The following is a 25,879-nucleotide window of genomic DNA, read 5'->3' on the forward strand; positions in this document are numbered from 1 at the left end:
CAGATACATTTCAAAATCTTTTTATTTTAGCCAATAACTGATATGGTACCAATATATTGTGCATCCCTATTGTGCATAATCATGCAATTTTCAGTGTCCCAAAAAACAAAATGCTGTCTCTGCTGCATTGGCAATAAAAACACTAACATGTCATTTTTCTGAGCTTGCATGTTTTATATTTTGAAAAATTGGTGAACCTGTTGTTTGTATGTCTAACAGGAGATCTGTCACTGCAACTTTTATTAAAATAGGGATTGATCTCAAAATCCAGAAGGCATTGCTGTACAGTGCATATATATTTTTACCTGTGTGCTTCTAATCTCAATAACAGTGTACTCAAGGTGCCCAGATGTGATCAGTGCTCTGCAGGGTTTTTTCTGCATGGTGTGTAGCTCTGCCTTTCCGCTTACGCACCGAATGGCTCTCCTGAATCACTGCTTTGCGGGAGTTTGTGGGATTTAAACTGAAATCTACATGCATTTAAAGACAAGGGGGTGGTATGGAACGTCGGCCCTGAACAGACAGTCCTGCAGAGTTTAGCTCCAGCCTTGATAAAAACTAACCTGTCTGTAGCTTTCTAGTAATCCTTGGCTTAGACCTTGATTAACTTGATAATCAAGGGTTTGATTAGGGTTGGAGCAGAACTCTGCAGAACTGTAGCTCTTCAGGACTAACTTTGGCCACCCCTGGTATAGAAGCATCTATAAAAGCAGGGCATTCTCATTTCTAAAAGCTGTCACTTGTCAATTAGAAGATTGCAAATTTCTTATTTTCATTGGATGAAGGGGTGCTTTACATGTGCAGCATCAAAGACGGCAGCTCCTCTTTACAGTGCAATATTTAATACATTTGTTGTCTCTCTCCTTTCAGTGTCTGTTGTAGATCCAGAAGTTCCTGTGGCTACCACATCTGCTCTAGAGGAGATGGCTCTCTACAGTAACAAGCGCAAACTACGACAGGGCCGCCGCAGCCTGGAGGCTCCTGTGCCCACATAACCTTACACTCACACACTAATGCATCTGAACTGTGAAGATAAAACACACATAGTGATCATCTAATGCTAAGAGATGCCACACATGGCATAGAATGCTCTGAAATACACATTGTACACAGATATTAAACCACTCTTATTTCAGTGCTGACAACACAGGTTGGGAGGTAAGTCTTCCAAATGCTAGTCTTGCCTTTTCAGTTGAAAAGGGTTGCTCAGATTTTACTACGAGAAGTCCAGATGATGGCTGATTGATTGGCCCATTTTACCCAGTTTTCTGTCTGTCAGAAGAGTTATTTTAAGAGATGCTGTGGGTTTCTTTCTTAACACTTTGGAAACCTCCTCTAGAAATGGAAATGTGGAAAGGCAGAAAAGGAGCTATTTAAATGTAACCGTGTTCTTGTTTTGGGAGATTCAGTTTGTAGACAACATACTGCTACCTTCACTGCCCCATGTAAGCCAGACTTTCACTTTTGTTGCTTTTAATTCACAATCAGAAAAAAGTTTTTATTCCTTTTAAATGTAATTTATTAATGTAATATACTGTTTTTAATCTATGGGATTCCAATACAATAGAGGAACAAATTGAGGATTTTGGACATATGTATAAGCTGATTACTTGTGGTTTTGTGACGAATTTTGATTTTTGGTTTTGGGATAGTTTTTCTTGCACACAACATTTTAAAATTGAAAATGAGGCCTTGGCGTAAAGCTTTGTTTCCATTTTATATCATATCAGTTTCAAAACAGAATCTCTTTTTTTAAGGTGATGCAAATGAATGTAATATTTTTGAAAGGTTGCATCTAAACCTTATTTAAAGATCTGTTATAAACCTTTTGGTAATATGTATGGTCATGAAGTATCATAAAGTCTGACCTACTGTATGGAGTAGCGTCATTCTAAACCTTTTAATTGATTTCTAGTCTTCCTTTACTGGATAGTAGATTCACAAGATTTGTTACTTTGGTGATCCTCTTCCTCAAGGACACTAACACACATCCTCCGTTTTTATTTCTGCTTCTTGTTCTGGGCCATGTATGCATTGAATCATTCCCTTTGCTACACAAGAGTGGAGAATTCACATTTGCCAGACCTCACTTTACCTCTCCATAAACACATGGTACCATTTTGGGAGAGGGAGGAGGAAATCGAATCATCTGAAAACATTCGATCTCTATTGACATCTACAAATATTGCTCATATCTTTTCTTTCTTTATTCTGACAGGTGTGTGAAGGTAGTAGATGTTTTCTAATATACACTTTAAATAGTTCCAACTTTTAAAGCCACTGAAAAGCTCATTGTGTGAATAATGTATAAATGCTAAAAAATAAGCAACAATCAGAGTTGAATCTGAGCCTTTCTGCCCCAAGACCAAACTAAAGTCTGGAGGGTATAGATGATTCTACCAGGGTCTTGACTGACTGATCCCTGTGTTTGTATATTGGCTTATTGCAATTTTGCAATTTTACTGTCAATCCTGTGTGAGGACTAATATGATAGACTTTTATTATTCCTTCTAATAAACAGTTTTATTTCACTGTTCTCAAATCAGTTGTTCACCACCCTAGCTGCCATCAACACTGTTTCCAGATGAACCTGTCAAACATATGAACTTTTTTTCAGTTTTTTTTTTATTTACTAATCTTAGCTTTTGTGTTGCTCTCATCGACTGAAATTCAGTTTTGGTTAAAAGTTTGGGATTGCTCATCATTGTATTTTTTTAAAATTGTAGTTTGAGTAAAAAAGAAGTTGGTTCTGTAACCAATGGGATAATGGGATTCACTACATTTTTACTTTTTCAAAGCAAAAGAGTTTGATCTCTTATTATTGTTTTCTTGTCTTGATTTCTTGTTGGGGAGGATTTTTTTGTTTAGTTTTGTGCTAAAGGAGAGGGTGGGACTAAAGGTCTGGGGATAGAGCTCATTCAGGACTGTAACTAGTGAATTTGTACAACCAAAGAAGTCTATTTTGTGGTTCAGGAATAATAAAGTTTACTTTTCATTTAACAACCTGATGTATTGAGGTTGTTCTTGCCTCTAATTAGAGCAAACTACGGCTTTTTCAAAGTGGAAAATATTTTGTAAAGTGTGAACTGATATTTAAAAAAATACTAACAATAGTAATGTACAGTTAAAAATACACAGCATGTTATTTTCAGAAACTGACAAATTAAAACATTAAGACGTTGTCTTTGCGTTTGAACAATATCAATTACAAGTTTAAGGATAGATTAGCACATGATACAGCACAAGCAGATTTCAGATAGCAGATGTTTTCATATGTCCTAGTGATTTCACACATTCATGGAATCAGCAAGTGTCAAGTACTCCAGAGACTGAGCATACAGAGACCTGCATCAGATAACTGAAAGAATAGGGAGTTTTGTTTTATTCCTGCTGCCCCTCACAGACTCTGGACTTCAAGACACCTGTCTGCTTCCCCTCTGAAAATGAAAGACTCCTTCATTATATAGTTAAATAAATTTAGCATTGCATTCAGCATCATTTGAGTGCTGAATAATGAAGGCTAGAATTGGGTGTGTGTAAATGTCTTACCCTCTTTAGAGTCCTGTTATAGGCATTGTAAAACGACACAGTACTGTCTGCATGCAGCTTGTGATGGAGACCATCACTTTGCTCTTCATCATCCATCTGTCCAATAATACAACATCTGACACAAGCACACTGGAACAAGTCTAACACATTATCAAACTTTGAATAGTTTCTGCTCGTTACATTGTTTCCAACAAACATGTCAAACCTTTCCTGAGATGTTTTAATTTAGTGGTAAAACGCAGACTAAGATCTCCACTCTTTGACATTTAAATGTGTTTGAAAGAAAATGCAAGGATTATAAAAAAAAAAGTGGTGCCTTTTAATAGATAGTATATCCATTACAGTTCAAAAGTTTGAGATCTGTAAGGGTTTGTAATGTTTTTGAAAAGTCATGTTCACCAATATTGCAAATATTACTGTTTTACTGTATCTTTGATCTATTTATCGGATCAAAATACAGTAAAACAGTAATATTGTGAAATATTACAATTTCAAATAACTTTTCGGTTTTAGTATATTTCAAAATGTAATTTAAGGCTGAATTTTCAGCAGCCATTACTTCAGTCTTTATTGTCACATGATCCTTCAGAAATCTTTCTAATATGCTGAGAAACATTTCTTTTTCTCAAACATGAGCACATGTGGGAATGTTACTGACCAGTGTTAAAGCTTTGTCCACAGGTATGTGACCTGGTCGAACTGGTCCTGTCTCTAAGACTGCCAACACTTCATCCGGAAACAAGAAAGACTCATCGTACCATCTCTCAAACTCTGGCAAACACAAAACAAAAACATTTTTGTGGCATTAGAAAAAGATGAGCTTGTGTATAATAGCGAGGTGCAGTAAATACAACTATGAATATATTTGTATAGATCAGGTAAGCAAATGTGTTTTTGTTACACAAAATGTTGACAGTGAGTCAGTGACTGTGTATTACAATTGTAGTTGTCTGAATCGGTGGAGTTATTTAATTTCTCATCAGAAACGGAAGCCTCAGAAGAACCATGGAGAGACTAACAATAACAATTTGCTGTGTGGAGAACCAGAGAAACTCACCTGATAGCAGCCGTGTGCGGCACTGATTCACCAGGTGCCGACAGTAGCTGACTTCAGTCTTTGTGCTTCTGAAATCCTCGTAGGCTTGTCTATAACGGTTCTTGAGCTCTTTCAGCTGCATCACTAGAGACAGCTCAGCCTCCTCCAGCACAGGCTCCCCCTCCGCACTCACAAACTGACCTATGAAACAAACCAACAGAATCTCATTACATCTCATTCAGAAAGTCTCTATTCCTACACTTCCCTACAGTAGGCAAATTCATGTAGATTCGCATACACCGTGTAATACTCACCTTGGCCTTGTTTTCGCTCTCTGAATTGCCGCAGCTCATATGTAATATAGTCAAGATCCCGTTTAGTGGCATTGATGACATCTGAGAGTATGCGTAATTGGGTCGTGCGCTTCGACAGCACAGCCTTGTTCTCCTTCAGTATGCGGTTGATCTCACTTCCTCGTTCTGCCTTGAAATCCTCAAATGCCTCGGCTTTGGGTGGAGGAGAGCTGAGAAATACATTAAATTCGACATGTATTTTCCTAGTCTACAGTTATTAGCAGCTGCAGTACTTGGTACCGTCAGCAGAGGTCGCCTCAAGCTCACCGGCTCTGCTTAGTGTAAAGTAGTACGTACTCGGTTCTGTGTTCTTCTTCTTCTGGAGCCTGTTGTTCGGGTTCCTGTGTGGTCATGTCAGATTCACTCAGGTTTAGAGGCTGTTCGGCTTGCTGTTCGGTTGTATTTTCCACTGGTGGTTGACTCACTGCTCCTTCCTTTCTGTTCAAGATCAGATTCGAAGTACCATAATTCAGTCTTGTAGTCAAAATTTGGTTAGTTTTTCTTTACTTCAAATGCTCCTATTTTACAGTGGTTTTTACTTATACACATGGATGGAGACATTGTTTGATGACCAAAGTGTTCTATTATGGCCTTTTACTTAGTGGAAATGTTTTTAGAATGAGATCATTTTAAACATTTAAATTTCTGAAATATGATTGTGATGCATGCTCTTTGCTGTTTTATTTTTTCAAATTAAGTTCAAATATTGACATTCCCAGAAAATTGCCACTGAAATGAGTGGGTAGATGGACACAATTGCATCACACTATCTTCTATGTCACGGAGATTTCATCACGTTTATTGACAGAGAACATGGCAAACTAAAGGCTGAAATACACATCACGATTTTTGCCCCTGTTTGCAGTCTGGATGAGTCAATACTAGCTGTTGAGAGTCAGAGCCAGGCTGCAGATTTTGCCTATAGCCAGAGTTGACCGATTTCACAAACAATCATGCGGTGTTTGATGGGCACAGACTCTGATTCTTTAGCTTCAGACTGATGATATAAAACATGTCTGATATTTTGAGCTTATTTTAGAACATTTTGTGTTCATTTATCATGCATCTCGTAGCAATGAAGTGCCTGTTTCTGTGCGAGTTGTGTTGTGTTGTGTTCGGAATGCATCTTCAGTCGTGTAGTGTATGGTGAGCAGTTCTCAATAAATATTCACAAAGTCAGCAACTGTATGATGCTGTACATTTTAAAATGTTACATTGTGTATTTCAACACGAATATCTAGATTTAAACATGAATACTCGTTAATTTTTCACATCCTGTCTCGCACATTAGAGAAAGAGATTGTCACCTGCTGATCTGTTTGTCTTTTCTTGCTTTACTTGGTTTTGGTGACACAGTTCGCTGATGTTTCTGTGAAGATTTAGCTAAACCAAGGCCATATCCACAACTCTCCACCTCGCCAACAGCACCTACAGACCCCTGCACCTGTAAGCACAGTTAATGAGGCACAAGACATCAATTTCTACCTTTTCAGGTCTCACTGAAGTATTGTTGTCCACCAAATATCTGTAAATGGCTAACCTCTGCAACAGTAGATGGTATTGTGTTCATGGCTTTCTCTACGGAAGAGTTTTGCGGCCCGAGCTGCTCTCGCAATTTCTTTTGCTGCTCCCTATTTAATACACATTCAAACATTACTGTATTGACTTCCATTTTAAGTATTGTGAAATTGTTTATGAATAGGTAACTCTACTTACACCACCTCTTTTTTGAACTGGGCAAACACCTCTTGAATTTGTGTAATGCTCACAATCTGAAAGATTCAATAATTTATTCAGTTCTAATAAAATAAGACTGATTTATGAAAATGTGGACTTGAATATTTGAAGAATTGAGGTATAAACTATGGTGTTTACCGGGATCTCATCCAGTAATCCAGACAGATATCTCTGCACCTGACTCCTCACTTCCTCCACATGTGCCTCTGACAAAATATCATTAGAAACTCCAACCCGATTAGTCTACAAGTAAGGAGGACATCAAATTAGAAGCCGAAGTGTCATAGTTTGGGAAACCAGAACTTGGTAGTTGGGATGATTGTGCTTTGTGAAAAGCATCAGATTTTAGTCACAGATTCTGGATGTGTGTATGTTGTGTACTCACCAGTGTGTTACTCATTGACAGCTCCTCCTTAAGAAACTGGATTTCTTTCTCTAGTCTTCGCACCTGGAGCTGATAAACAGTCACAGTTTTAACAATCATCTGAAAGGATTTTCTGCATTAAAACTGTTATGCATTAATTGAATGTGTGCATGAATCTTTCTTAGATATTATCAGATGATCAGAGTATTAGCTTTGTAATACACAGGCCCGGGTTCACAAACGGGGCTTAGTTTAAGGACTAGGCCTTAGTTAAATTAAGATATTTAAGCAACTTTTACAAAAATGCCTTAGAAGAAAACATTAAGGTGTGCATCTCTACACAGAACAATGACACTGACACATTTTAAGATATGTCAGAGCAAGATATTTTCAGTTGAGACAGCTCAAACATGCATTTTAGTCTGGAACTAGCTTAAGCCTTGTCTGTGAAACCGGGGGATAAAATCTTACCACTGGGTCGACATGTTCATTGATTGACGGCTTTGTCTGCACACATTTCATTCTGGTGGCAAAGCGAAGAGTTGAAAGCTGCCAAGAGAACCAAGAGGTTTTTTTAGACATATTACTTTAGACTTGGTAAAAAAAAAAAAAGAAAAAAAACATCTCACCGTCTCCTCAATTTGTGCCGCTTCACCATATATGTTTGCCACAAGCACTGTGTTACAGTTTCCTCCTGTGTGGTAACAGTTGAGCCAGAGAGAAATCATTAGGTCACACATGTCCCATTCAAGATTGTTGATTTTTATTTATCAGAAATGAAGATTTCCCCATTGTCCAAAATGAATGTTTACATGTTGATGGCTGAACACTAGCTGCTGCTACAGCTCAACTTCTAATTGATGTGGGTTTGTTGGTGAAGTTCTATGGGAGAAACTAACTGCAAGGGCACACTAACCGAGTGAGTCTTTGAGAGCATGGGTAAGTTTACTCTGTCTGAAGGGAACATGTTCCCTACGTCTGTCAGCTAGAGCCAAGATGACCTGCTCCAGGAAAGACAGGGACTTGTTGATAAACATGGCCTCCATTTGAACTTGACCTTCTGACTAGAGTAAAAAACAGAGTAGAGAGTAAAAACTGTAAAATGTAAGCTAAGCATTTGAGGAGCTTGCCAAGATTAACACAATGGTGCTAATATTTGAGAAACTATTCAACAGTTTGCTGCTGAACTGTAAGGCACCTATGGTTATGATAAGAGGAGAAATAAACTCACCCCAGTTTTGCTAAGTCTTTCAGATCCCGCCAGGTCCACCAGGTTCAGTTTAGAGGTGATGTATTTTGCATCCGACAGTGTGCGAGAGCGAGACTGTGCCACACACAAACATATTTAATGTCATGCCAAATAGTACCACCTTGTGTAAAAAAGGCAGGTTTACCCAAGCATTTTAAGATCCTATGATGTTCAATATATTTTAGTCTTGAGATCATGAATCTGATGAGGCTGTGGACTTACCTCAATGTGTATAGTAAAAATGCAGTGAGATCTGGAGGAATGTTTATTAAGGGCATGTTCTCCAATGATTCTGTTCATCTCCCCCTGTTAGTGCAGTGGGAGCAATGTTATTTATCACACACATGCTGATTTTGTAACACAAATATGAAAATCCAATTCTAAATGTCCTTTAGTTTTTGCTTTTGATCATGTGGGCAAAACATTCATGTTTTGGAAATCATTTTAATGTAATGGGACCACAATGAAGTTTCTGTTTTTTCTGATGGTGGTTATGTTGTGTTGTTTTTCATTAGCCAATTTGTCAACAGAAGTGATGAGAGATAAGAGCAAACCTTTGCCCCTAACGGTGCAAACACAACCCGATAAGAATTCAGCTAACTGGAAATAGACTATTTTTGCTGCGATAAATGTGCTATTTTTTTAATAAGCTGCTCAAATACCTCATGGCTTTATGACTTGACCTCTTACCTCGAAAAGCAGATTAAGAGCCTCCTCTTCATTGTGAACCAGATGTAAAGACAAGCCTTTAACTGAGACTCCAGCCCCTGGTTCTTCTATCACAGTTAAGACCCCACTATTCGAACTTTTTCCTTGCTTTATGCTGGAGAGCAAGTCTACCATAGTCTCATTATAGATTTCCAGAAAGGAAAGATGAACAGAGAAGGTATGATCTGCACGATGTTCCACCTCCTGGAAAACCTGAGGAAATGAGAAATGGTTTGTTAGCCATAAGAGCAGAAACACTGGCATGTGCTTCTTTATCATAAATCTGAATCACCTCCTGTATGGCTCGAGGAATGATGCCTCTGTGTTTGTAAGTCTCTGCAGCACCTGTCATAGTGTACGTTTTCCCAGCTCCAGTTTGCCCAAAGCACATTAATGTACCTAAAAACACATTTGATAAGCTTTTTATTTCAAAGTATAGACTGCCTATGTGAATGTTTGTGATTTTCAGATGTATGCTTTTGAATGACCAACCATTGTAGCCCGCGAAGGCTCCCAGCACTACACTCTGGGCAACACGATCATAGGTGTCCTCTTGTGACACATTATCCAGCACCCCATTCAGCTGAAATACCCATGAGCTCAGCTGATTATTCCTCTTTTCTTTACTGGAGTCTTTCCTTGATCTCACTTTCAAAGTCTTAGACAGAGAAAAAAAAGGACAGGCATAATTAGCATTAATAAATCTGTTTTATTCAAGCATGTTTCCTGTGGATTTGGCCCTGTTGGTGATCCCAATACTATGTGATTTAATCATTTCTGGCCTTAATTTTATGCAGAGGTTGTAATAATAGTGCTTTAAAAAGTATTTTGAATGCACAGGATTTCCCTTTTGAAAGTCAGAGTGACCCCTTGTTTTTTATTTCTCCAAAGAGAACGTGTCTCAAATTCTCTTCTTCTCTACTGAAGGCTAAAGAGGTTAAGTTTTAAATAATTAATGACATTTATTCTCAGAAACAGATTTAAACTGGATTGTAATCAAATAAAACTGGGACCACTTTAATGTTGGCTAAGTTTTAAATACTTGAAAACTATAAAGTAAAGTTTTAAATACTTGAAAATGTTTTCCCTCTCTCTCTGAATTTTGATGTTGAATTTTTAGTTGAATTCTAATTTTGTGGATTTATTTAGTCATTTACCAGACGCTTTTATCCAAATCGACTTACAAATGGATTTGGCCAATTATTTAAATGTGGATTTTATTAAATATTTTGACTTTTTGGCCAAATCCTCCTGCATTTCCAGAAGGAAATCTTCTTTGAATCTTTATAACTTGCACAAAAGTATTTTTATAGGACTTATGTTTTACTGCTGTTTGAAGTTGTTGGAATAAAAACAGGCTGCAAGAAACAATACAACGCTAACTTTACAGATTGGTACATTTACAGCAAACATCTGAACAAGATAAAATTGGGCATATGGCATAGGTTACCTGCTGGTCTGGTAGGCATTCAATAAGCTCATGAGCAAAACTGGCTGTGGGCCTGATGCGAATGAACACCTTTACCGGAGACGCCTGCGAGCTCATCATTCCTGCACACAGCGCCACATATTAGTCTGTTTAAACTATTATATGACATAAGAGTTGTGTTTTTAATCTCGAGCAAGAGTAAACGTGGTGGTTTAATAGCGTCTCGAAGACTCACCTTAGCGGCCCGTGCGCTAGCACACCATTAGCCTCGCTGTTGTTGGAGACCGTTGTCATGACAACGCCTTGAGCTGTGTTTCCACCACAGAGTGACCCTCAGCCGGAGTGTGTTTGTGTTAAACACTGTGGTATGAAATGTTCACACGTTCTTATTTGTTACACTGTTTATTTAAGTTTATATTGTAATAATGTTTTTATTCTATTATTTTGATCTTTTCATTGTTATTATATTTCTCCACATATATTTCAAGCTTTGGCAATATTGTATTTTTTACAGTCATACCAATAAAGCAATTTTGAATTGAATTCTCTCTCTCTCATTTTTCATTAAGATTTTATAATTATTGCAAAGTCATCAAAACGGACTCGTGGCATAAAAACTATGTTGTGACCAAAAATTCTAAAAATAAATCTAATTTAAAAAATAAGTTGATCGTGCACGACAAACGTAACATCATGTCACATGTGAAACTCGTTCGTGAAATCACCACCAGGTGGCGCAAAAGGACAATAAGCCTGGAAATTTTCACTTGTAAATGAGGCATTTCAGTATATTTTGAAGTCACATACTTTTTGCAAGTCTTCAAGGTCTTTAGTTGACCTTTTCGATCTGCTGCTTTGTCACTTTCTAAATTTCGAAGAACCAAATGATCCAAGATCAAGTGAAATCGGCAACAATCCAATCCATCAAATCCTAACTGAGTTAGCAACATGCAAAGAACGGGCCCCTGTTTTCTTGTCTTGTTTTCTGTTTTGTACTGTGAGCAGTTCTCTAGTCTGGTAATTAGTTCATGCTCCAGTGCTCCAGTATCGGCTCTAGCCCCTGAGTCTGCTCCAGTATCGGCTCCAGCCCCTGAGTCTGCTCCGGTGTCGGCTCCAGCTCCTGAGTCCGCTCCAGTATCGGCTCCAGCCCCTGAATCCGCTCCAGTATCGGCTCCAGCTCCTGAGTCCGCTCCAGTATCGGCTCCAGCCCCTGAGTCCGCTCCAGTATCGGCTCCAGCCCCTGAGTCCGCTTCGGTGTCGGCTCCAGCTCTTGAGTCCGCTCCGGTGTCGGCTCCAGCTCCTGAGTCCGCTCCAGTATCGGCTCCAGCCCCTGAATCCGCTCCAGTATCGGCTCCAGCCCCTGAGTCCGCTCCGGTGTCGGCTCCAGCTCCTGAGTCCGCTCCAGTATCGGCTCCAGCCCCTGAGTCCGCTTCGGTGTCGGCTCCAGCTCTTGAGTCCGCTCCAGTATTGGCTCGAGCTCCTGAGTCCGCTCCAGTATTGTCCCTGTTCTGAAGCTCTTGTTTTCTGCGATTCTGTCATGGACATTCCAGAGACTCCCGCTCTTCCAGAGACAGTCAAAGACGACATCTCCGAGCCACCTACTCCTGCACCTCCCTGGCTCCCTGAGCTGCTGGCACCAACTTGGCTCCCTGCACTGTTAGCATCTTCCCAGACCCCAGAGCTACCAGCTCCTCCATGCAAATAGTACTGCCCTGGAGGCTTTCTCCTGCGAACTATTGTGTTTATGTTGGTGAATTCAAATAAAGTACATTGGATCTTTGCATCTTCTTCGTCGAGCGCCTATCTCAGCAATACAGCTGTGACAGAGGGGTCTAACCTAAGTCTTTTTTTCTGCATTTCTATTATTGACGTTAAATATTACTGTAGCTATTATAAGTCTGTATTATGTATACATGTATGTTAATAAAAAATATTCTGGCATTAACTGGAGCATTGACAGATAAGATTGTAACAAATGAAATTGCGTTCAAGTGGTTTATTTTTTAGAGTCAATTTTTGCTTTGACTTTTTGAGTCTGTTACAAAAAAAAAAAGCAACTGATCCAACAGTTGAATGACCATCAGTTTGTTCATGGCTCCTCCTTGTTGAAAGCAATAAGCTAAAAATACACAAAAACAACATTCACAAAAAACCTCTTCTAGACCCCTCTGACATCTCCGCTACAAAACCTCCATCTCACTGATACAGTGACACTGACGATGGCAACAAAATTGTTCATCTGTGCTCTTTGTGTCTGTTTGGTAACATTTCTAGGGCATGAGGTATGTCAAAATATTTCTCTTATAGCATTAATCAGACACTCCTGACAATTACAGTTTCGCAGTTACTCAGAAACAGTTAATAGTGTAGGCTATATGTTTTTTTCTGTTCTGAGATTTATTTATATTTAGAATTATGTATCAATAATTCTGATAATGAAAATAAGTCACTGATCAGTAGTACATTTGTCCATTGTACTATGCAGAATTGGTTTAGCTGTATATCTTATGTTTTATAGTGGTTATAGTATTAGAAGCTTTCAGAATTTCTCTTTTTTATATTTGATTGTTCACTATCACTGTAAGTGTTGTTTTTAATAATACTACCTGATCTTTACACAGACATCGTCCAAGGACCAAAACGCACCCAAGAGTTCTGTAAATGCATTTACATTTTTGAAATACATACCCTCAACGGTAATAAGCTGCCTTTAAAAGTCAAAACACAAAAACAATTTTGTGCTCAAGACAAACTGAATTTTTAATGAACATCCCCAAAAATACTTTTGCATTCATTTATGACGAAGACATCATAACTTTTAACAATTTACATAGCATAGCTGCTGTTTAAGAGAATAAACCACATTAATTGCCTTGTTGATATCTACAGGAAAGTACTGTTAATGGAAGTAATTCTGAGCAGGTAAGTGCCGTTTTTGCTTCAAACGGAGTAATATTAGGAGCCACAGTTATACTATATCATGCTGTAAATCTCACCTTTAATAAGATAAAGAGCTTTAAAAGATTTCAGATTGTTATTTTTTATATATGTCATGATTCTTATCCACGACAGATGACTAACCAAACGCTAAATGCAAATACAACCCAAGAAAGTATTTTGGAGTCAACCATTGCACCGAACCTTGCAGAGGTACCCTTCAGTGCCTTCATTTCTCATGAAAAAAAAAATTGCTACTCGTAAATCTATCCTGTACAGAATACAGTTTTATCTAGGGCTTGTAGGGTTTCAGGGAAAGTGGTATATTAAGTTTTTCATTTGTGACCCTGGAGCACTTAAAACCAAGTCTTAATTCGCTGGGGTATATTTATAGCAATAGCCAAAAATACATTGTATAGGTCAAAATTATAGATTTTTCTTTCATGCCAAAAATCATAAGGATATTAAGTAAAAATCATGTTCCATGAAGACATTTTGTAGATTTCCTACTGTAAATATATCAGAACTTCATTTTTGATTAGTAATATGCATTGCTAAGAACTTGATTTGAAGAACTTTAAAGGCAATTTTCTCAATATTTTGATATTTTTGCACCCTCAGATTCCAGATTTTCAAATAGTTGTATCTCGGCCAAATATGGTCCTATATCCTAACTAACCATACATCAATGGAAAGCTTATTTATTCAGCTTTCAGATGGTGTATAAATCTTAATTTCGAAAAATTTACACATTACTGGTTTTGTGGTCCGGGGTCACATTTATTCACACTCCTGTTGTTCCCAATCATATACTGTTATTTTTTGCATGGAACACAAAAGAAGGTAGTTTGATGTCCACATTCACACAACGACATACCTCTTCTGGAAAAAAAAAATTATATGGGGGTGAATAAATGATAACCAGTCTGCTGTCTGTCAGCCCATAGGTGGAGTTATGAGGTCTTTGGTTTTTGTTCTTTGCTCAACCTTAGTGAGGTTGAGGTCCATTATATGTATACATACATATATATAAGCTGAAGACCCATATGGTGAAGTTTTTAACATTTTTCTTTCACCAGAATGATGGGAAACAAAATGACACCTAAGTCTCAGACACAACTCAAGGGTTACAAAACCCTGAAGACAAGCAATGGTAAGTTTCATGTGGTTCATGTAATAAAACATATAACATTGCATTGTTTTTTTAATGTTATTTGTGAAAAGCTGTTCAACTCTTTTTCTCCTCAGGTTAAAGACAAGTAAACACAAGCGAATTGGAAAACAACCTGTTTAACAGTCAACCCTTCTGAAATAACACACTTCAGTGTTTGTTGAACAAATTACCTTTGTATTGTACAATATGCAATGTCACATGTAAAAGATGTACCATGTATAAACTCATGATCACAATGACTGTGCTATGTTACACGGTGAATGATAAATATTATTGTAGTACAGTATATCAAAAGTAGATAATTGCATTAGTAAAGTTTAAGGGTTAAATAACATTTTTATTAGCCTATGTATGCTTATCAAAAGTGTAATTTTCATTATTTGGTGATAATGTCAAACTAATTTAATTAAACTGTCCACTGGGAAGTTGTTCCTGGGTTAAAATTTACAATAAGTACTTTGAAATCACATCTCTTACTGGAATCATCTCAAACTGTGATAATCCGCTGATTATTTGTTCTTAAATAACATAATATAAAAAAACAAGTAGCCAACAAGCCTGCAAAACTACCAATGTTAAATGCCAAGAGAATCTGATTTATAATCTCTTGGGTAGAGGTTTAAACCCTAAGGCTAGATGTTGTGAATGGACAAATCACAAAACCAATAGTCAGTTGATAATTTAGGCCTATTTCTTCTCACATTCATTTGTTTGTTTTTATTTTCAAATTACTTCATATATTGTCCAAAAATATATTCCATATGTTAGTCAAAAAAGGATTTGCACCTGTATGGTCTGTATGGTCATGGTTAAGATGGGATAACCAGACCAATCCAGCAGATATATTTCAGGGATTATTTTAACATGCCCCTAATCTAATTTGACCTGAGACAGAGGAGACTAACAATTGCCTGACTAATCCTTGCTTACATTTTTTATATTTTTATTGTATATGTTTAGATCGAAACTTTAGATTCAAAGTATTGGAGTTCATTTTGTGTAAGCGTGTGACAAATCTGCAATGTCACTCTGGACATGTTGGTTGACCGTTACAAGAACCGCAGCAAACACTGGACCACAACTTGCCCCTCAGGGCCTGGCCTGTCAATCAGGCACACACACACAAAGAGAAAAGAGATATAAAGAAAGAGAGAGTGATGGAAGGACAAGAAGAGGGGGGTCCTGGAGGAGCTAGTGACGTATTCCCAGGCCCCAGCATCTCCGCACCTCTCAGCAGCATGTAATGAGCTTAACCACACAGCTTCAGTGCAAAGGGGTCAATCGCTCGGATTATCACACTCGACTTTCACATTATAATGCTCTACACCTCTCTGGTTTTATGCTCTTTTTTTGGAAACCTGTGAAACTTTGTAACCTTGACCTTTTGTAATCTTTATGTTTCTAAGATTTGTATTTTAGTAGATGAAAATTTATACATTAAGTTTCACAGGTTCAGAGAGGACCGGCAGATCAAATATGGACCGTAGTTTACTCCAGCTAAGACAAAGGGTGTATAAGGGTTGTTGAGTTTGGGGGTGGATGGTAGCTTTTGGAACAGGGATTCACCCTTGTTACCTTTGAAAACATAACCCAATGCCACTGTGCAACAACAAGGTCGCTGACGATGGAACTTCAGCACAGCCACTTCAAGAGGGAAAAGCAATGGTGGACTCCCTCATCAAGGTTAGTTGATATTACAATGTCCAATATCTGAATGTTCCTCTAACCACGCTTTTCAGAAAGTTTTGTGGTGATATCATTTCTAATCATTTTTCTTATAATCAGGGCACCATTCATTCATTTTTTGCTAACAGACTGAATATTATATAAAAAATATAATATAAATCTTTCCCTAAATATTATATGTTGTCACATATGTGTGGTCTAATGCTAAATATCATGATAAAAAAATGAGGGGAGTACATCAATTAGATTATAAATATGGAGAAAATCATTTTCCATTGTGTTTAAGACGTGATGACAACCTTATTGAGGTTTAGATTGTCAAAGGATGTGTCCTCATTTCTCCTTATTTCCAGGCTGAACATGAAAGCATCTTATAATGGTGTGTTCCTCAAGCCTTAGGGTGAAAAGGCACTATCTCTGAGTAGGGATGATCCACGCTCCACTGCTTGATTATCTTCAGTGGAGGCATGTGTCAGTACTCTGACTAGAGCAGCAAAATGACCTGTTTACTCCGTTCACCTACTTAAGCATTAATACATATTCTCTTCAGACATACAGTTTAAAGAAAAAATTTAAAATTATTAGCACTGATCAAATCTTTTTACATCTTTTTCAAATGCAAATGACCATAGACAGCATGTACTAAACCAAGATCCCAAAAGTTTCCAAAGCTTATCCTGAAATAGCCATCTTATGGCAAGCAGATTATAAGTAATATTTGTCACTCAAACTAATCCTTAGTCCATAACGATGTTTGAAAATCTAAACAGTTATCTAGCCTTATAAAAACCAATGATATGTGTGATTTTATAACATTAAAGGATCATGTGACACTGAAGACTGGAATAATGGCTGCTGAAAATTCAGCTTTACCATCACATGAATAAATTACATAAAATAGCCTACATTAAAATTGAAAACAATCTTTATAAATTGTAATATTTCACAATGTTACTATTTTTATTGTATTTTTGATCAAATAAGTGCAGCCTTGGCGAGCATAAGACATCATTTAATTAAAAAATCTTACCAACCCCAAACCTTTGCATGGTAGTTTAGTATATATATTAAGATTTGGATTGGATTTAAAGAACCAAACAAAGATTTCTTCCAAAAACTCTTAGATATGTCCTTTTTCCTGCTTCTAGAATTGGGAAGATTTTTTTTCACCACATGCAGTGTTGTTTAGTCTAAAAAAGGCCTAATGTATGTCAAGTAAACCACCTGCCTTGTGCTCCATGAAACTTGGGATGGAAGTAATTAATGTTTCTGAACCTGGGTCAGTGAGGTATGTAATCATTATTAATAACTGCACTCAGAACAGTTTGGCTAATGTATGACCTGTTATTCTGAATGAAATCATATTGTGCCATCAAACATTTTCTGTTTATTAATATGAGATATCAGTCTAGATATTGAAGAATGAAAACCATATATTATTTTATTTCTAAAGTTCATAACTCCATAGTTGATCTGATCTGACTCAGGTGGTGGCATGTTATCGGCACTTGGCCTCCTGTGTTGGTGGATGCATGGACAACTCCAGTCTACGACGTGATCTTCGGCAAACACGAGAGCGAGCCCAGACGCTAGCGCTGTCCTGCAGAAACCACCTGACAGCTCGACTGAGGGATAAAACATTACCGGAAGCAGAGAGGAAGGAAACAGAGCTGCTTTGGGTGGCATTCTCCTCTTGTCTGGAGCTCTTACATGCAGACATGTGCAAGGTTTTCACCATGGTCAAGCACTTTTCCCTTGCCAATAACAGTGCCATGGTGCAAACAGGCATACAGGGTAAGCTTACATAACTGTAGCAGTTTCATATCAGATTACTAATTATTTAAGACTAGTGTCAAACTTCTGACTAACTTCTGTATATTCCTCAAACATATGAATGTACAGGTGCTGCCAGATTTACAAAATTTCAGCAAAATTTGCCATGGAAAACCATTGATAAGTGTCCATTGTTCATAGGACAGTCTTTACAGAGCCTTACAGCTTTTTAAAACTATGGTATGGATTTTTTGTCTACTCAAAGGTTTTTTTTTTTTCGGAAAGGGATTTCATCAGCTGAACAATCAATATGTTGTTAATAAACAACAGTAGAATTGATTGAAAGCACTGTACTTCATTCCCTTTAAACATTTCTGTAATTAGTCTGATACACGTATTTGCTTAAGCAGGGGGGACAACAGAGGTGGCGGCACGGGCCTTGAGCCTTCCTGACCTGCAGGAGGCAGGTGACGGGTCCCAGACATCCAGCATGGAGGGTCAGGAGCAGAGTCAGCTGGAGCAAGAGATCGCACAGGTGGACCGTACGCTAGAGGACATGGAGCTGAAGGTCAATGTGCTGCGCTGGACTGTAGAGGCGCTGGGTCCTCAGTATGCTGACCCTGTCAGCACCGACAGCGCTTCGCTAGCGCTGCTGTCCATCGACGAAGAAGCAGCTCAAGGCTTTTGCAGTCGCAGCCAGATGTTTGCAGTAATGATTTTGTGTGGTGTGGCGATCTTTGCCGTGGTGCTATCAGTGTGTGTGGTGTTCCTGGTCTGAAGTCTTATCATCACTTGTGTTGTGTAGGCTTTTTATTTTCCAGAATTCTCTTTAACTGTGTTCAGCCAAACATCAACAGTCTGTGTATTTATTAACTATGTAACTGTTTCTTACTGTTGATCTCAACAGAGCCTGTGAGTCCTTTTTACACATCAAAAAAACTGCCATTAACTTTGGGTGTGTGATCTTTTATAGCAAAAGAGAGCATGATGAATGAATCTTCGCTCTAATGCAGAACTGAAATGTGAAATTTGGGCAAGTAGTAAAATCTGATTTACTTTCTGATTTTCTGATGTACTTTCAGGATGCTGTATAAACATAAGTTGCACTTACTGCATCTCATGTCGTGGGCCGTTCATAAGCCGGTTCATCATGTAGTACCTTCAGAACTCATCAATTGTTTTATTATTTGACTATAGCAAATACAGTATCAACACTCACACAAGATTTAATCCTAACGATTACCTAGCAAGTCTGTATTGTATTCTCAAAACACCACCAACAGAAACGCATAGGGCTTTAATATGCTATCCACATGTTTTTTTTTTTTTTTAATCTATTGTGACTTCTAATTATTTAGTTTACGCCAAATGTTTAAAAACCCGGTACAATAGCCAGAAACAATAGAATTATTTGTTTTAAAATGATAGTCATAGTTAAGTGGTATTAATACTGAGTCACTAATTATAAACAAGTAGAGGTTAATTGATGATACAACATAGGTAAGAAAAGGTTTACAGAAAAAGAATATTGTAAATACCTCAATTTGAAGGTTGCTTTTTCAAAGAGATATGAAAAAGATTATTTCAATGGTGTTATTTTAAAGAGTATTTTGAGACACTGTTGATAATCCTTTTGTTTTCCTTCATGCACTGTAATTTCTTCACTTACAAATATCTCATGAATATTATATTTTGTAAAATAAATGCATTTTAAAATAAACTTTTAGAACCAGTTTCCTGAATATGTTGTAAGATCTGTCAGGCAACATCAGACTGACATTGAGAGTCAGTCTCTATACTGTTTCTTGTTTATGGGTAGAAAGTACACCTATGTCATATACACACACACACACGTTAGGTTTCTGTGAATTCTGGGGACATTCCATAGACTTCTATTACTTTTATACTTATATTACTTTTATTCTGAACAAACAATATTTTGTATTCCCTAACCCAAAGGTCATTGCACATTGAGTCCGAGATTTTAGCATGCGTTTTTCCGTTTTTTCGTATTCCCCATCCTTTCTTATCTAAATGCATGCTACGGATGCGAAAACGCAGAAAATCGAACCTGATCCGATTTTTTTTTTGACGGACGAAAGTTTCGGAGGCAGTGTGCAAACATGAGGTCGTATTTATTTTTTAACGTGCGAAAACATTTCAGTGTGCAGAGACCTTAAGGCCATTGCACACCGAGTCCGAATTTTTCGTCCGAAATTTTCGCACGTTGAAAAATAAATACGACCTCACGTTTTGTCAATCACGTTTGCACACTGCCTCCGAAATTTTCGTCCGTCAAAAAAAAATTCGGATCGGGTTCGATTTTTTGCGTTTTTCGCATCCGTATAAAGCATTTTGAGATGCTTTGAGAAGGTGTTTTGACTATTCAGAGCCACCGTACAAGCGAAAGCCAAAATCCAAAATAGTGTCAGACAAATTAATACACTTCGTCTTGCAGCACAGAGCACTTTATGACAAACAAATTGCAGAATACAAAGATACAGAATATAAAGAACTGCTGTAGCCTATTTTTTATGCCTGGCGCGCACCTTTCCGATGCCGTTCGGTGTGTGTGTGTGTGTCTGTGGGTGTATCCATACCTCAGACAGTCTCTGTTCAGGATCAATTGGTTCACGGAAATTGGTGGTCTTCTTTTTAATATGTGGATTCAGTATCGCTAGCAAATTATCAAATTGAGGCACTGACATCCTGAAATAAACTTTGAATCTCTCGGGATAATCCCGCAGCTCTTTGATGAGGAGGTGGAACTCTCCTTCCTCTCTGCGCAATCTAAGGATTAGATGGACCCAATATTTCCTTTTTTTTTTCTTTTTTTTAAAAAGAGAGAAGACAACAAAATCATCCTCACTGCTTGAAGACATTTTGTATAGTTTTGCGAATTTTTTCGCAACGGATTAATTAAAACGCATCGGACTCAGTGTGCAAGGTCTCTGTGCGTGACGAATTTTTAAGATTGCGAATGCGAAAAAACGCATGCGAAAATTTCGGACTCAGTGTGCAGAGACCTTTATACTTTCAGATAAACACCATTTATTTTATTATTTTATTTACAATTTTTTTTTCCTCGTGGGGACCGGCCAATGTCAAAAATTTCTGATTTTACTATTCTTGTGAGGACATGTGGTCCCCTCAATATAGCATTAACAAGTACACACACACATAAAATCAGGGGGTTACGCTGTGCATATTTTGGTAACAATATCAACAATATTGTAAATAATATTTCGTTTGACCTCTGGGTTTGACAATAAACATGTGCTGAAGCACCTCTCTTCGCTTACTATTTGTTGAACAATAAAAATGCATAATTTTTAATCATTTGAGGCACTATTTTTGTACTTAGATAAACTTCATGACGTGCTTACGTTCAGAACGTACGTACGTTTTGTATTAAAACCATGTGCGTGAAACGTCATTGTTTACTCGCTGTGTTACAGGAAGTTTGAGGTGCATCTGTCACAGAGAAGGAGAGTAGTTTGGAAACCTTTATAGTGGCTTTTTCTCACAAATTTGTCATAGTTTTAGTTATATACAATTCTTCTAAATGATTTCAGGAATTTAAGAAGCTTTGTTGTATGTAATGACTTTAGGGGACGGACACAGAGGATAAAAGCAAGATCATGCGGTCACATCAGGCCCCCCGCCGCGATCCCCAAACATTTTAAAGTCCTCTACATATTTTGTACATTATATACAAACAAATGCTTGTTTTCAGCAGAATGAGGTCTGCACACAGCAGACGTCTGATCTCGGCGATTAGAAATGGTTTTAACGGAGTAGGGACTAATTATTTAATGTTTGACACGGAGTCCATTCGGCTTTTGAGAGGTTCGCGCATGTTAGTCAGAGGTATGTATGCATGCACATATGTATGTTTTTGCTATTAGAACAAGTGATGCACACGTCTAGGTTTGCAGATATTTTATTTATTTACTAATGACCAGTTCTCTATGATTTGCATATTCATCTAGGGACACTAATTGTTCCCATTGTCTTCACAGAGTTGAGAACCTCAGTTAAAACTCTACAGTATGACCTGAAAAAATCAGACATCGCTAAGTCTGGCAATAGGAAGTTATTCTTTGACACTCATGCAATGGTTCAGCTGCTTGAGGAAAGCGGTGAGATTTCTTGTCTGTGTTTTTAAAGTGCTCTGGCTAAATCCAGTTCAGTGATTCATCAAATTGTTCTGTGTCCTTTCAGGTTTCGTGACTCAGCAGGCAGAGGTCATTGTCAATATGATGGTAAATATCACAAATTCAAACATGGACGTTATGTACGGTGACATGGCAACCAAAATGCAGCAGGTGAGATTTTCATTGTCCTTCCATGCTTTTCTGATTGTTTGAGTGGGCCATGCCCTGTGGCCCACACTTATTGGTTTAGCTAATGTGAGGGGTGAACCAGAGCTCTCATGAGGTGTTACTTTGTGTATTCAACTTTTGATGAATAATTTGTTGTGTAAATGACTGTCAGATTCATGATTGGCAAATGATTACCAAAGTTGATTATGGTGTGTGTGATGTTTTTAATGTACACATAAAAAAATGGCTCTGTTGTTGTCTATACAACTTCCCTCATATCAGAGCCCAGGTCAAAGAGGTCAGTTACTCTACTTAACTAGTTTAATTTTACAGGAAATCATGTTGCAGAAAGTCATGTCTCATATTGCTGCTGTAAAAAAGGACATGATCATTCTGGAGAAGAGTGAATTCTCAGCATTACTAGCAGAAAATGAGGTGAGGTTGTGTTATGTGATCTATTATCATCATCAACCACTCCGTTGCTATACTTTAAAATGATTTTCTGTATTCACTACCGTTCAAAGGTTTAGGGTCAGTAAGATTTTGTTTTTGAAAGAGGTCTCATGCTCACCAAGGCTGCATTTGATCAAATATAGATATATTTTTACTATTTAAATTGTTTAAAATCTAATTCTTGGGTGTGCAAAGGTGGAGTAATGAAGCCATTACTCCAGTCTTCAGTGTCACATGATCCTTCAGAAATCATTCTGATATGATGATCTTATCAATGTTGAAAACAAGTGTGCTGCCTAATAATTAAAATATTATTTGATAACATTTTTCAGGATTCTTTGGTAAATATAAAGAACAGCATTTATTTGAAATAAATATTCTGTAACATTGTCTTTTGAACAATTTAATGCATCCTTGCTCAGAAGTATTCATTAAAGAAAAAAACTACTTTTGAATGGTAATGTAAGTATATATTTATAAATCTTTCTTTTCTGCAGTTTCTATATTATCTTGGTGAATTCAAATAAATATAACATAATAGCTGTGAAATAAAAAGTTTGCCAATTCCTTTGAATTAACTTTTTAACAGCTTTGTGCATTCACTTAATGAAGAAGTATTATGTACTGTATCTTAATTCTTTTACAGAAAATCAAGGTTGAGCTATCACAGCTAAGAATACAACTCACTGTAAGTAAAAAAAAAAAAAACAAATTAATGAAGAAAAAAAATGTTTGTCAAAGAGTCATACATAACCCTTACACATGCATCTTTACTATGTGCAATAGTCATTGTAATTGTCCTCTTTTTTTGCTGCAGGATGTGATAAACAAAAGGCGTGCAGATGCCATTTTAGATTTGAATGTAGAAAAAAGCCGTGTGAAGGAGTTGGTAAGTACAGTGAAATAATGACTCGCCAGAAGAAAAGGTTTGGAAGATTCACCGTCTCTGAAATCCAAAGATTTGTTGGTCATTTGAGTTGTCGCTGGCAATTGAGATGCTTTAATTGAGATGTTTGCTCTTGGTACAGACAGCCGACTTTGACAGAAAGCTTATTGGGACCAGGAATGAATTGATGGAAATGGTGAGACACGCCAGTGTTTAGGACAATAATGTAGTCTTGATTTTTTTAGTATGAAACTTTTTAAACTGGATTTTCTTTCTTAGCATTCTGAGCAGGATCGTCAGGTGACACAGACTAACATGAAAATCGACACAGAAGTGGCAGGCCTGAAGACTTTGCTGGAGTCACATAAACTGGATACTATCAAATATCTGGCAGGTAAAAAAAATGTTATTTTTTGGAATATTTTGTTAGTTTTACTTGTTTGCACATTTGAATTATCAGTAACTTAAACTGATATTTCAGTATATTGAGATGTTTCCACCGCACATTTTTTCACACAGCCACAGAATGTCCTTGTTGTATTAATCATACAGATTCAGAAGTCAAGATTAACTTTTATTGACAAATTAATTTATTTGGTCATTAACAGAACAAGTTTGTAGGAGACCACTTCAGTATTTAGTTTGACTCGTGCTTTATTTTTGTAATTTTTTCTAGGTTCAGTATTCACGTGTCTCACAGTCGTACTTGGATTCTATCGGATATGGATGTAAACATCAGCAGACACTGTTTCTCCTGAGAAAATGTCTCATCAGTCTCGGGTCATAAGAAGAGTTGTGGTATTCACAGATCCTGTACGAGCAAATGTTCAGTCCTGCATCATTTTATCAAGTTCTGTTAGGAAAAATAAATCACATTTACATGCCTAAATTGTACCTATATAGTGCTACATCTTGCATTGGTTCATGATGTTCATGCTTATCAAAACCAGTGTCAACAGATGAATGAATTCCAAGATAATACAGTACACAAATATACCAAAGAAGGTGCAAGGTATGTTATAAATCAAAGATTCTTGCCAATAAATGCACACTTTTTTTTAAACAAACACACAGCCATTTTTTAAAACACCGCTACTAACTTTGCAGTAGTTTATGTTGGGCATAAGATAATGTCACATTTTTATGTGTGATGTAATAATGGCTTTTAAACAATGTCACAAGTAATAGTGCTGTTGTACTGAATATTGGCACAGCTGCGACAAAGCTCAGACAAACTGTTGCATGATGTCAATTAAAGTGCCTTGAGTTGTTTTGGTAATGATTTAAGGAATAAAGTACATGTATTTGTCGAAATGATTTCAATTCATGTTGAAAACTTGACGAGAGGTGAGAACTAAACGCACAAGATGTACCAAAAATGTTTTTATTGTAATATGGTTCTGATTAAATGTAAGTCACAGTTATTCTGATTAATAAAACATTGGCCTTGAATTGTTGAATTTTTTTGTACACATTCTTTGTGAGGTCGAATACGGAAGCTGTCACTCGCAGTCTCTCAATGGCCGTTGTCACTACACGAATGACAATTCTGTTTTGCGACGATTTACGACACTGCACGATCTGTTCCACGCTTGCGCACCTTTGTATTGAATTACTGAAATTGACAAACTTTTAAAATATTCAAATTTTTTGAGACCTACCTGTATTTTCTTTGTGCATGTTATGGTTATATGAGTTAGCGGATGCTTTTGTCCAAAGTGGCTTACAAATATAAACAATACAAAAGTTAGCAATTAATAGCCTAATGAAAATACCATAATATACAAACCATAACTCATAACTATTTAATGTATGCTGAAAAGATGTCTTTAGGCCCCTTTTGAAAGACACAAAACATCTTATGTTATAGGGTAGTCTTAATTTATGGTATTTTACTTTATCAAAGGAGGAACAGGTAGAAGTGGAGGAGCTGCCCCTCACATTGAAACATATGTACCAGGCGTAATACATCGTGAGGAACAGTCCTGGGCTTTTCACTGGCCAGGTGCAAGAACCGTCATACATGTTGATGGATCATGATGACCAGATGAATGTGTGGAGGGTGCTGATGGAGTCGACGGAGTGGGATGCCAAGGAGCCTTTCACGTTCATTTGTGAAAAAATCCAGGACATGGAAACATTCATGATTATGTATTTGCAGAGACACCCTCAAGCTGAGAGTAAATGCTGGACGTGGGGTGCACAGTCACCCAGATATAG

The 25,879-nt window shown here is 37.4% G+C and overlaps 4 protein-coding genes across 21 annotated transcripts in view; 3 read left to right on the forward strand and 1 right to left on the reverse strand.

Annotated features, from left to right (window-relative positions):
* scrib (scribble planar cell polarity protein) overlaps positions 1-3,181 on the forward strand; it is an 86,755-nt gene extending 83,574 nt beyond the window's left edge. For 12 of the 18 annotated variants that reach the window (XM_079430923.1, XM_079430912.1, XM_079430915.1 and 9 more), the window contains one exon: positions 871-2,998. In XM_079430923.1, coding sequence (XP_079287049.1) covers positions 871-995 — 125 coding nt within the window. In that variant the 3' untranslated portion in view covers positions 996-2,998. Of the gene's footprint in view, positions 1-870 lie in introns of all 18 variants that reach the window. The other 6 variants (XM_079430919.1, XM_079430920.1, XM_079430928.1 and 3 more) reach the window with 4 other exon arrangements.
* Positions 2,188-10,753, reverse strand: LOC306878606 (kinesin-like protein KIF9). Its single transcript, XM_079431037.1, has 21 exons — positions 10,661-10,753; positions 10,447-10,547; positions 9,489-9,654; positions 9,289-9,395; positions 8,979-9,209; positions 8,511-8,594; positions 8,271-8,363; positions 7,956-8,103; positions 7,669-7,733; positions 7,511-7,588; positions 7,061-7,129; positions 6,814-6,918; positions 6,655-6,710; positions 6,479-6,569; positions 6,246-6,382; positions 5,236-5,376; positions 4,900-5,108; positions 4,607-4,786; positions 4,208-4,320; positions 3,550-3,645; positions 2,188-3,437 (listed from the first exon to the last, which is right to left on the reverse strand). The coding sequence occupies exons 2-21, from the start codon at positions 10,543-10,545 to the stop codon at positions 3,414-3,416; spliced, it is 2,292 nt and encodes a 763-aa protein (XP_079287163.1). The 5' UTR covers positions 10,546-10,547; positions 10,661-10,753; the 3' UTR covers positions 2,188-3,413.
* Positions 10,754-15,418: 4,665 nt separating this feature from the next.
* Positions 15,419-19,055, forward strand: LOC306844042 (regulator of G-protein signaling 9-binding protein B-like). The gene is made up of 3 exons (XM_079375880.1): positions 15,419-16,219; positions 17,710-18,016; positions 18,406-19,055. Exons 1-3 carry the CDS (start codon positions 16,130-16,132, stop codon positions 18,771-18,773), a joined length of 765 nt encoding a protein of 254 aa, XP_079232006.1. The 5' UTR covers positions 15,419-16,129; the 3' UTR covers positions 18,774-19,055.
* Positions 19,056-21,430: 2,375 nt separating this feature from the next.
* mcur1 (mitochondrial calcium uniporter regulator 1) lies at positions 21,431-25,117 on the forward strand. The gene is made up of 9 exons (XM_079433767.1): positions 21,431-21,865; positions 22,018-22,137; positions 22,220-22,323; positions 22,654-22,755; positions 23,420-23,461; positions 23,591-23,662; positions 23,802-23,855; positions 23,939-24,053; positions 24,336-25,117. Exons 1-9 carry the CDS (start codon positions 21,718-21,720, stop codon positions 24,389-24,391), a joined length of 813 nt encoding a protein of 270 aa, XP_079289893.1. The 5' UTR covers positions 21,431-21,717; the 3' UTR covers positions 24,392-25,117.
* The last annotated feature ends 762 nt before the right edge of the window (positions 25,118-25,879 follow it).

This window comes from Barbus barbus (genome assembly GCF_936440315.1).
Source record: "Barbus barbus genome assembly, chromosome: 2".
Lineage (NCBI taxonomy): Eukaryota > Metazoa > Chordata > Actinopteri > Cypriniformes > Cyprinidae > Barbus > Barbus barbus.

Coding starts and splice junctions, on each gene's coding strand:
- mcur1 (XM_079433767.1), top strand. CDS start 21,718: ATGCTTGTTTTCAGCAGAATGAGGTCTGCACACAGCAGACGTCTGATC. Junction 23,462..23,590: donor AGCTAAGAATACAACTCACT/GTAAGTAAAAAA, acceptor TTTTTGCTGCAG/GATGTGATAAACAAAAGGCG. Junction 23,856..23,938: donor GGAATGAATTGATGGAAATG/GTGAGACACGCC, acceptor TTTCTTTCTTAG/CATTCTGAGCAGGATCGTCA.
- LOC306844042 (XM_079375880.1), top strand. CDS start 16,130: ATGCCACTGTGCAACAACAAGGTCGCTGACGATGGAACTTCAGCACAG. Junction 16,220..17,709: donor TGGTGGACTCCCTCATCAAG/GTTAGTTGATAT, acceptor GATCTGACTCAG/GTGGTGGCATGTTATCGGCA. Junction 18,017..18,405: donor GGTGCAAACAGGCATACAGG/GTAAGCTTACAT, acceptor TTGCTTAAGCAG/GGGGGACAACAGAGGTGGCG.
- LOC306878606 (XM_079431037.1), bottom strand. CDS start 10,545: ATGATGAGCTCGCAGGCGTCTCCGGTAAAGGTGTTCATTCGCATCAGG. Junction 8,104..8,270: donor AAAGACTTAGCAAAACTGGG/GTGAGTTTATTT, acceptor TTTTTACTCTAG/TCAGAAGGTCAAGTTCAAAT. Junction 6,711..6,813: donor GATTACTGGATGAGATCCCG/GTAAACACCATA, acceptor TGAATCTTTCAG/ATTGTGAGCATTACACAAAT.